Source organism: Aquarana catesbeiana, linkage group LG03, assembly GCF_042186555.1.
Source record: "Aquarana catesbeiana isolate 2022-GZ linkage group LG03, ASM4218655v1, whole genome shotgun sequence".
Taxonomy (NCBI): Eukaryota; Metazoa; Chordata; class Amphibia; order Anura; family Ranidae; genus Aquarana; species Aquarana catesbeiana.
Window position 1 is genome coordinate 718,565,953 of NC_133326.1, and position 10,356 is coordinate 718,576,308.

The following is a 10,356-nucleotide window of genomic DNA, read 5'->3' on the forward strand; positions in this document are numbered from 1 at the left end:
TTTACCATTTTGACACTTTTTTTGGTTGCGTGCTTGGATAAGCCTGCCAGGTTGTGTGCTGGGAAAAGGGTCTGGTATGGATTTTTTAGGGGGGTGGCCCTATGTTATTTTTTTTTCATTTTGGCGCAGGGTTCCCCTTAAAATCCATACCAGGCCTGTAGGGTCTGGTATGGATTTTGGGGGGACCCCCACGCATTTTTTTTGTGTGGGGTTCCTCTTAATATTCATACCAGACCCTACAGGCCTGGTATGGATTTTAAGGGGAACCCTGCGCCAAAATGAAAAAAAATAACATAGGGCCACCCCCCTAAAAAATCCATACCAGACCCTTTTCCCAGCACGTAACCTGGCAGGCTTATCCAAGCACGCAACCAAAAAGTGTCAAAATGGTAAAAATAACAGTAGAAAATTTGGGACAAGTCCTTTTATTAGGGCCTGGTAATGGACTGGGGTGGGAACCTATGCCATTTTTTTCAATGATTTATATCTATATTGCCGAGACCTGACAATACATTACAGCCGCGATCAGTTTTAAATTACTTTTTTCCTTTAGAAATGTCATTTTGCTGTGGTATTGTTCTAAACATGGGAAAAATGCGCCACTTTACAGGCATACTATAGACACCCTCCAGACACGATATTTAAAGGAATATTTCATTTTTATTGTTTCACTTCAAGCATTATAAAATCACTGCTCCCGAAAAAACGGCCGTTTTTAAAACTTTTTTTTTGCATTGATGTCCCCTGGAGCAGGACCCAGGTCCCCAAACACTTTTTATGACAATAACTTGCATATAAGCCTTTAAAATTAGCACTTTTGGTTTTTTCATTTTAGTGTCCCATAGACTTTTAACAGTGTTTTCCCGCAGCTTTCGAATTTGCCACAAACACTGCATAATGTTCGCTGTTCAGGGAACAGGCAAACACCCGATGTTCAAGTCGAACATCAGGGTCATCCCTAACCAGTACGTTGCTTTGCCTACAGCGGCCCCTCTTCCACAGTACAATGATGGCGGGTATTAGGTGGTTAAAGTGGAAGTCTAGCAAGACTTTTTTTTCGATTTTGAATAAACATTGGTTCTGAATCATATCTGGATCTGAATAAATATTTTTTTAAATCAAGTGAAAGTGATTTGGAGGCAGGTTTGTTAATTTTAGTAGCAATTAAAAAAACACGTTCCTAAGGGGTATTGTTCTTGTTTTTACAGTCCCTGGAATGCCGGAGAACCCAATAATGACAAAGGCCAAGAACACTGTGCAGAGATCCTGGGAAGAGAACAATCAATGAATGACCGGAACTGTGAGGACAGGATTGGCTACATATGTGAAAAAGCATGGACCTGCTGAGATATACAGCCGACTATGCCATACCTGTGAAAAAGATCTAATGAAAAGCATATCCCACATGTTTATTGTCTGTCCATTCCTGTCTGCAGCTTGCCATAATAGTAATAGAAGGTTAGGTTCTGGTAAGGTTCAGCAATGGAGTCTTGCATGGTGAACGTGCATACAGGCCAAGGACAATTCCAGGTCTTTCTGAAGCTCTCCACAAGTGGTCCTTGGCTCTTGGGCAACTCTTCTGATAATTCTGTTCACTCCTCTTGCGAGGAGCACCTGGTCGTGGCAGGTTTATGGTGAAATTATGTTCTTTCCACTTCCGGATTATGGCCCCAACAGTGCTCACTGGAACATTTAGAAATCCTTCTGCACCCAATGCCATCCGTATGTTTTGCAACATTAAGGTTGCAAAGGTCTTAAAAGAGCTCTTTGCTTTTACCCATCATGAGATGTTTCTTGTGTGACACCTTGGTAATGAGACACCTTTTTATTAGGCCATCAGTTGAGACTGATCCAGTTGATATTAATTTACACTGACAAGGGGCAGGATCGCTTTCTAATGACTGATAGATTTTATCTTGACTTTCAATGCCTTTTTTCACCTCCCTTTTATTCATGTGTTCAATACTTTTTCCATTTTATTACACATAACTTAATTTCTGAACTTATTTGTTTTGGTGTCTTTGTATGTATGGATTGCATGGGTTGTTACCGGCATGCGGTGAACATTTCATGTCAATAGCACCTTTACCAATATATTTACCTACAAAAATGATGACGTGTTCAATACTTTATTTTACCCGCTGTATCATATATATATATATATATATATATATATATATATATATATATATAGTGAGGGGGTTAGCTCAGCAGTGGGTGTGTGTGACCCCCTGGATGGGTTCACCACACAAAAATCAGGCACAGCAGACAGCGTTGCAGGTGAAAAAAACAAAAACAAAAAGGTGTGGTTTATTTATGCTATATGCAGTGAAAAATATAACAGCAAAACAAAAAGAAACATGAAAAGAAATCCTGGTCAGTTTGACCGCTTACTACACACGTAGATTCCCTATCTAACAACTGGGTGCAGCCTTGTGCTGCCCCAGTCCCTATCTCTCTTTTAGAAGTTTGCCACACAGGCATTAACTCACCGCACAGGACAGATACCACTCTCCCCAGTCTACACACACAGAACTGGTTCCAGGATGGAGCATCTCCCTAAGCATTCTGGGGTTTTTTGTATAGGTCTTAATGATCCCACTTACTTCAGCTGGGCTCATTAACTCTTCTCCTGTAGGACTCCAAGCACTCCCCCTAGTGGTATAAGTCAGCATAAAGCCTAAACCTAGGGCATACATATTTTCCATCCTGGATGCAACCAGGTGATTTTACCTGCCTGCTGTCACCACACACACACACACACACACACGTCCATAAATATTGGGACATCGACACAATTCTAATCTTTTTGGCGCTATACACCACCACAATGGATTTGAAATGAAACAAACAAGATGTGCTTTACCTGCAGACTTTCAGCTTTAATTTGAGGGTATTTACATCCAAATCAGGTGAACGGTGTAGGAATTACAACAGTTTGTATAAGTGCCTCCCACTTTTTAAGGGACCAAAAGTAATGGGACAGATTAACAATCATCCATCAAACTTTCACTTTCTAAATACTTAGTTGCAAATCCTTTGCAGTTAATTACAGCCTGAAGTCTGGAACACATAGACATCACCAGACGCTGGGTTTTATCCCTAGTGATGCTCTGCCAGGCCTCTACTGCAACTGTCTTCAGTTCCTGTTTGTTCTTGGGGCATTTTCCCTTCAGTTTTGTCTTCAGCAAGTGAAATGCATGCTCAATCGGATTCAGGTCAGGTGATTGACTTGGCCATTGCATAAAATTCCACTTCTTTCCCTTAAAAAACTCTTTGGTTGCTTTCGCAGTTTGCTTCGGGTCCTTATCCATCTGCTCTGTGAACCTCCGTCCAATGAGTTCTGAAGCATTTTGCTGAATATGAGCAGATAATATTGCCCAAAACACTTCAGAATTCATCCTGCTGCTTTTGTCAGCAGTCACATCATCAATAAATACAAGAGAACCAGTTCCATTGGCAGCCATACATGCCCACACCATGACACTACCACCACCATGCTTCACTGATGAGGTGGTATGCTTTGGATCATGAGTAGTAGGGATGAGCTTTGAGTTCGACTCGAACATCGGCTGTTCGCCAGTTCACCGAACAGCGAACAATTTTGGGTGTTCGCGGCAAATTCGAAAGCCGTGGAACACCCTTTAAAAGTCTATGGGAGAAATCAAAAGTGCTAATTTTAAAGGCTTATATGCAAGTTATTGTCATAAAAAGTGTTTGGGGACCTGGGTCCTGCCCCAGGGGACATGGATCAATGCAAAAAAAAGTTTTTCGGGAGCAGTGATTTTAATAATGCTTAAAGTGAAACAATAAAAGTGTAATATCCCTTTAAATTTCGTACCTGGGGGGTGTCTATAGTATGCCTGTAAAGTGGCCAATGATTCCCGTGTTTAGAACAGTCTGACAGCAAAATGACATTTCAAAGGAAAAAAAGTCATTTAAAACTACTCGCGGCTATTAATGAATTGTCGCTCCGACAATACACATAAAAGTTAATTGATAAAAACGGCATGGGAATTCCCCACAGGGGAACCCCGAACCAATTTTTTTTTTTTAAATGACGTGGGGGTCCCCCTAAATTCCATACCAGGCCCTTCAGGTCTGGTATGGATATTAAGGGGAACCCCGGCCAAAAAAAAAAAAAAAAAAAAATGGCGTGGGGTCCCCCCAAAAATCCATACCAGACCCTTATCCGAGCACGCAACCTGGCAGGCCGCAGGAAAAGAGGGGGGTGAGAGAGCGCCCCCCCCTGAATCGTACCAGGCTATATGCCCTCGATTCGGCGAACGGGCAAACAGACGATGTTCGAGTCGAACACGAAGCTCATCCCTATTGAAGACACGGACTCCGCAGGTCATGGAATCGGGTTTGTCCATAAAGTGCAATGAGGAGACCTGAAGATCCGGAGATGGAGCCAGGTAGGTCAGAGATGTGATCATTGATGAATAGTGAGATGGGGGGAATCCTGACAAGAGAATGTAGTATCCTTAAAGGGTGTGTAATCAATGAGCTACTCTTATTTGCTCCCTGTTGGCCTGGTGATTGGGCACTATTCCCCCCCCACCAATACCAATGATGCGGCACTATTCCCCCCACTGACACCAATGATGGGGCACTATTCCCCCCACTGATACCAATGATGGGGCACTATTCCTCCCACTGACACCAATGATGGGGCACTATTCCTCCCACTGACACCAATGATGGGGCACTATTCCTCCCACTGACACCAATGATGGGGCACTATTCCTCCCACTGACACCAATGATGGGGCACTATTCCTCCCACTGACACCAATCATGACTCCACTATTCCTCCCACTGATACCAATGATGGGGCACTATTCCTCCCTCTGTTACCAATGATGGGGCACTATTTCTCCCACTGATACCAATGATGGGGCACTATTCATCCCACTGACACCAATGATGGGGCACTATTCATCCCACTGACACCAATGATGGGGCACTATTCATCCCACTGACACCAATGATGGGACACTATTCCTCCTACTGATACCAATGATGGGGGACTATTCCTCCTACTGATACCAATGATGGGGCACTATTCCTCCTACTGATACCAATGATGAGGCACCTTTCCTCCCACTGACACCAATGATGGGGCACTATTCCTCCCACTGACACCAATGATGGGGCACTATTCCTCCCACTGACACCAATGATGGCTCCACTATTCCTCCCACTGATACCAATGATGGGGCACTATTCCTCCCTCTGTTACCAATGATGGGGCACTATTCCTCCCACTGATACCAATGATGGGGCACTATTGATCTTTTATTAAAAGAATCAAGCAACCAATTTTATACAAAAGTAAAAAACAAAACCATAGTACAAAACTTCAACAGAAATCCAAGGAATATACATCCATGTTCAGAATATATACAATATATACATAATCCACTACCAAAATTATTTACATAAAGCAGCAGAGAGGGCCTAAGAGGCACAACCCATCACCTATGTACGCAGCCATTTATCAAAAATTAATCCAAAAAAAAAATAGTAATCTAGGGTGATAAGGGACAGACAGCCACACCCGGGAAAGAGACTCCTGGCAGTCAGGGAGGCTTGAAACCCCTCCACGCCTTCAACCAAGCCCCCTGACTCCGCTTGTCTCTCTCAAGCACCCGAATCTTCTCCACCTCATGCAAAATGTCATACACCACCACCTGAACAGGAAGGATTTTACGCCGAATGCAGACCTGACACCGTGCGTTCCAAGTGAAATAACGGACTACTAGGCTAACTAGAAAAAGTGTATCTAAACAAAAAACAACACCAGTATTGAATGCTCCGTACACCCACTCAGCATAACCCAGCCTGGAGAGGAAAGGAACACCGAGGGCCCGCCCCACCTGTTTGTACACCTCTATGTTAAAAGGGCAATGAAGCAGAAAATGGTCCATAGTCTCCTCCTCACCTGCACACTCCTCCCGAGGACAGCTACGATCCACCCCACTGCGGAATTTCAAATTGCCCCTAACATAGAGTCTCCCATGGAAGCACAACCAGGCCAGATCCCTGAATTTAGGGGGTACTCTGTCCAAATTAATAAGTCTTAACCCTGCCCTCAAAACTGGGCCTGGGCAATCCCTTAAGGCCAGTGGGTCATGAAAGACTTCGCTCAAGACTCGACTCATAAGGACTTTCCTCGGAACCGATCTGAGATCTTCAGCCGACAATCGCCACTGCCGTAGTAACTTCAGGCACGGAGCGACATAGGCTGGTAGCTGACCACGATGACCCCTGAGATTCTTCACTTGGCCACCTTCTTCCCAAAGTCGTAGAAAAGGCCTAAACCAAGATCTAAATATGCCTGCCCATCCAGGAGGTTCCACTGCAAGCATATTACCAATATTAAACTTGAGAAAAAGCAGTGAAAAGAAAAGAACTGGGTTGACCATACCTAAGCCACCCTCCCTCCTGGATAGATAGGTGACATTCCTCTTGATGGGGTTCAGTCTGTTCCCCCACAACATCTGGAAGAACACACTACTGACCCTAGCATAGAGAGACACTGGCAAGATGCAGACAAAGCTGACATACAAGAAGATCGGAATCAGGTAAGTCTTAATCAGATCAACCCTTTCCCTCATAGATAACTTCCATCTCTTCCAGCTGACCACCTTAGTATTGGCAATTTCCAGTCTGCCTTCCCAGTTTTTGAGGCCATAATCGCCAGGTCCAAATTCAATGCCTAAAATCTTAATTCTTTCCTGGGGCACTGGAAAGGTGTCCGGGAGATCAAACCCCTCACCTTCCTTTCCCATCCAGAAAACTTCACTCTTTTCCTGATTGATCTTGGAGCCTGATGCTTCAGAATACCGTGATGTCAGAGAGACCACCTCCTCTGCTTCATCCGCCCCAGTGACAATCACCGACACATCGTCCGCATAGGCAACAACCCTCAAAGGCGGCTCACCCGGAAGCCCCACTGGCACCCCACACAACATGCCGCTCTCTAGCCTCCTGATGAAGGGGTCGATTGCAAACACATAGAGCAGGGGACTCAGGGGACAACCCTGGCGCACCCCGGAGCCAACCCCAAAGGACTGCCCAACCCAACCATTAACAAGAGGAAAGCTCTCTGCCCCCTCATACAAGACTTTTAACCAATCGACAAAACCACCCGGCAGACCGTACTTACTAAGGAGCAACCACAGGTACTCATGGTTAACACGATCAAAAGCCTTTGCCTGATCCAATGTCAGCAAATACTTTCCCCAGCCTGCAGCCCTGCACCGCTCCAAGGCCTCCCGGACAGCTAAAACTGCTGTGAAGGTGCACCTACCCTGGACCGAACAGTGCTGATGGCGAGAAAGCAAAGACTCTGCTACTGACGATAGGCGCCAGAAAATGATCTTTGCCAGTATCTTTCTATCGACATTAAGAAGGCTGATGGGGCGCCAATTCTCAACCATCGAAGGATCTTTACCCTTTTAAAGAAGAATCACAGCTGAGTGCCTCATGGAAGAGGGAAGTACCCCCTCAGCAAGGCAACTGTTAAAAACCTCTACCAAATGTGGGGCCAGAATAGACTTAAAAGCTTTATAAAACTCAGCCGTCAAGCCATCCGGTCCAGGTGACTTTTTGATGGCAAGCTGTTCAATTGCCCTTATCACCTCTTCAACTGTGATCTCCTCTGTCAAATTCATCAATGGGACATCTTCATCATTTAGACCTGGAGTAGAGTCCAAAAAGCTTTCCATCTTGTCACGGTCAAGCTCTTTCCTCCCAAGAAGGTCAGCATAAAAGGACCTCACGACCTCCAGAATCCCTGACCTGGACTTTGTCAAGGAACCTGTACTGTCCTTAAGGCCAACAACCGTTTTAACAGCTACACCTTGTTTGCAGTTCTGGTAAGGGTCAGGCGAGTGGTACTTCCCATAGTCCCTCTCCAGAACCAAAGAGGCATGCCAGTCATATTGACACTTCCTGAGAAGGAGTTTCACTTCGGAGATTGCCCCAGGATCTCCTCCTCTCGAGACAAGAATATCCAACTTCCTCCGTAAACGTTGGTAGGTCATGTATTTATTAAACTGCTTTCTATTGGCTAGGCCCCTGAAGAATCCAGCAATCCTCTTTTTGGTCAGCTCCCACCACTCAGCCTTGCTGCTACAAAAGTCCAGGATGGTCACCTGTGCCTGAAAGAATTCCTCAAAGGATTGTCTAACATGTTCTTCCTTGAGTAGAGTCGAATTCAATCTCCAGATGCCCTTGCCCCTCTGAGGGGCGTCTGAAGCATTCAGGACCACAGATAGCATACAGTGATCAGAGAACTCTACTGCCTGCACCACTGGGGGTGAGAAAGCAGAGGTCTCCTTCAAAAAAAACCTATCTATTCTACTCTGACTATTACCTCGATGAAAGGTGAACCCAGTGTCATCCGGGAGGTGCTTAATGTGCACATCCACAAGACCAGCATCCCTAACCATACTATTTAAAAAAACGCTATCATATCCCAGCCTGTCCTTGAAGTCCTTCCTGTCCTTGGGCCTAGTTACTGTATTAAAGTCACCTCCAAAGACCACTTGCCGGGATGTAAAAAGAAATGGCTTGATCCTTGTAAAAAGGCATTTCCTGTCCCACTTTGTGTGCGGTCCATAAACATTAATTAGGCGCAGGTCCTGCCCTCCCACAAGGACGTCTAAGACCATACATCTCCCAATCTCCACCTCAATAACCCGCCGGACAGTTACCATGCCGGTTTTAAACAACACCGCCACACCGCCGTAAGGCTCGGCCGCAAGAGACCAGTAAGATGGATCATACCTCCACTCTCTCTTGGCCATATGAATATCTGCCAAGGAGGTGAGCCTAGTCTCTTGCAAAAATAAAATTTCAGCATCTAATTGGCTGAACAAAAAGAAGGCCATAGAACGAGCTCTTACTGACTTAATGCTGGCGACATTTATTGTCACCACTTTTAACGGAGGGGGAACCGCCATTTGGGTTATTGGGTGGATTGCTTCTTAGCTCCCCTCTGCTGCTCATCACCAGAAGCCTCTCTCTTTCTTGAGGCCGCCTCAAACTCCATTTCGGAATCAGAACTTCGCTCCGAAGAAGCTCCAGATGAAGAGATATCCCAATTAGAGGACCTATAACGGTTGGAGACAGGCACTGGAGCCTGTTCTGTCCTCACCACCTGCTTCTTCCGCTTCCCAACCTTCCTTCTCTGTTCCAGGTACTGCAGGTCAGCTTCAGAGATGCCCTCATCTCCCGTTTTTTTCTTTGGAGTCTCTACAGAAGACTCCTTTACAGAGGAAGAAGCGACCTTTTTAGTACCCACTACCACTCCTGGTGGGGGGGGTGCTCCCTTTGAGTCAGACTTAGGAGGGGTAGACTCCTGGGGGGGAACTGACTCAGGGGGCACAGACTTGGAAGGTTCTGACACAAGAGGAGGGGATACAGTAGGCTGGGGGGACACAGAGACAGATACAGAAGGAATACTTACAGACACAGGAGGGGTGGCCACAGGAACTGGGGAGGGATCCTGAGCAGGACCAGGGGAGACGGTCACCCCAGAGGAGGATGGTACACCAGGGGCCTCACCCTCCATCCTGTCCAGCCTTGACATGTCATCAATTACCTCCTTCTCCATATTGTGCCAGGCTTCAGGACACCTGCTGTAGGGGTGGCCAAGGCGCAGGCACAGGTTGCACCTGATCATCTCGGTGCAGTCCCTAGCCATATGACCCTGACCCCGACACACTGAACATATCAAGGCTGAACAGGAAGAGCTCAAATGCCCCTTTTCTCCACAGCGGTGACACAGCTTCGGCTGACCAGGGTAGAAAATAGTCATCCTATCCCTCCCTATAAAAGCTGAGGAGGGCAGGTGACGGACAACATTCCCATCCCTGGCCAACCTGACTGTAACCGACCAACCCCCAGTCCAGATGTTACGCTCATCAAGGATTTTGCTGGGCTTAGTCAAAACCTCACCATAGTTCCTTAACCAGACCTCTAGGTCCCGAGCAGGAACACTCTCATTAGTGAGTATGATGGTTATCTTTTTCACCGTTGACCTTTGCGAAACCGCAACTGGGGCCAGACCTTCCCATTCAGGTCTTGACCTGCACCGAGCCTCATATCGCTCCCAGAACAGGTCAAGACCCTCTGGCCTGGTGAAACTAATGGTATAATCCCGTGTCCCAGCTACATGTATTAGAGCATACAGATCATTTGCCCCAAAACCCATCTCTAAAATCAAATCCACCACTGCACGCCGTGCTGGAGGGATCGCACCACCTTCCCATTTGAGAATTACCACATTTCTTCTCGGACCCCCAGCAGAAGCCAGAGACCCAAGACCAGATCCCGGGGTGCC

General features: G+C 46.1%; 1 protein-coding gene across 18 annotated transcripts in view; it reads left to right on the forward strand.

Moving 5' to 3' along the window:
• The window catches only part of LOC141133709 (uncharacterized), a 351,664-nt gene extending 349,551 nt beyond the window's left edge, over positions 1-2,113 (forward strand). For all 18 annotated transcript variants that reach the window (XM_073623213.1, XM_073623211.1, XM_073623215.1 and 15 more), the window contains one exon: positions 1,209-2,113. In XM_073623213.1, the coding sequence (XP_073479314.1) occupies positions 1,209-1,347 (139 nt within the window). In that variant the 3' untranslated portion in view covers positions 1,348-2,113. The remainder of the gene's footprint in view (positions 1-1,208) is intronic.
• The last annotated feature ends 8,243 nt before the right edge of the window (positions 2,114-10,356 follow it).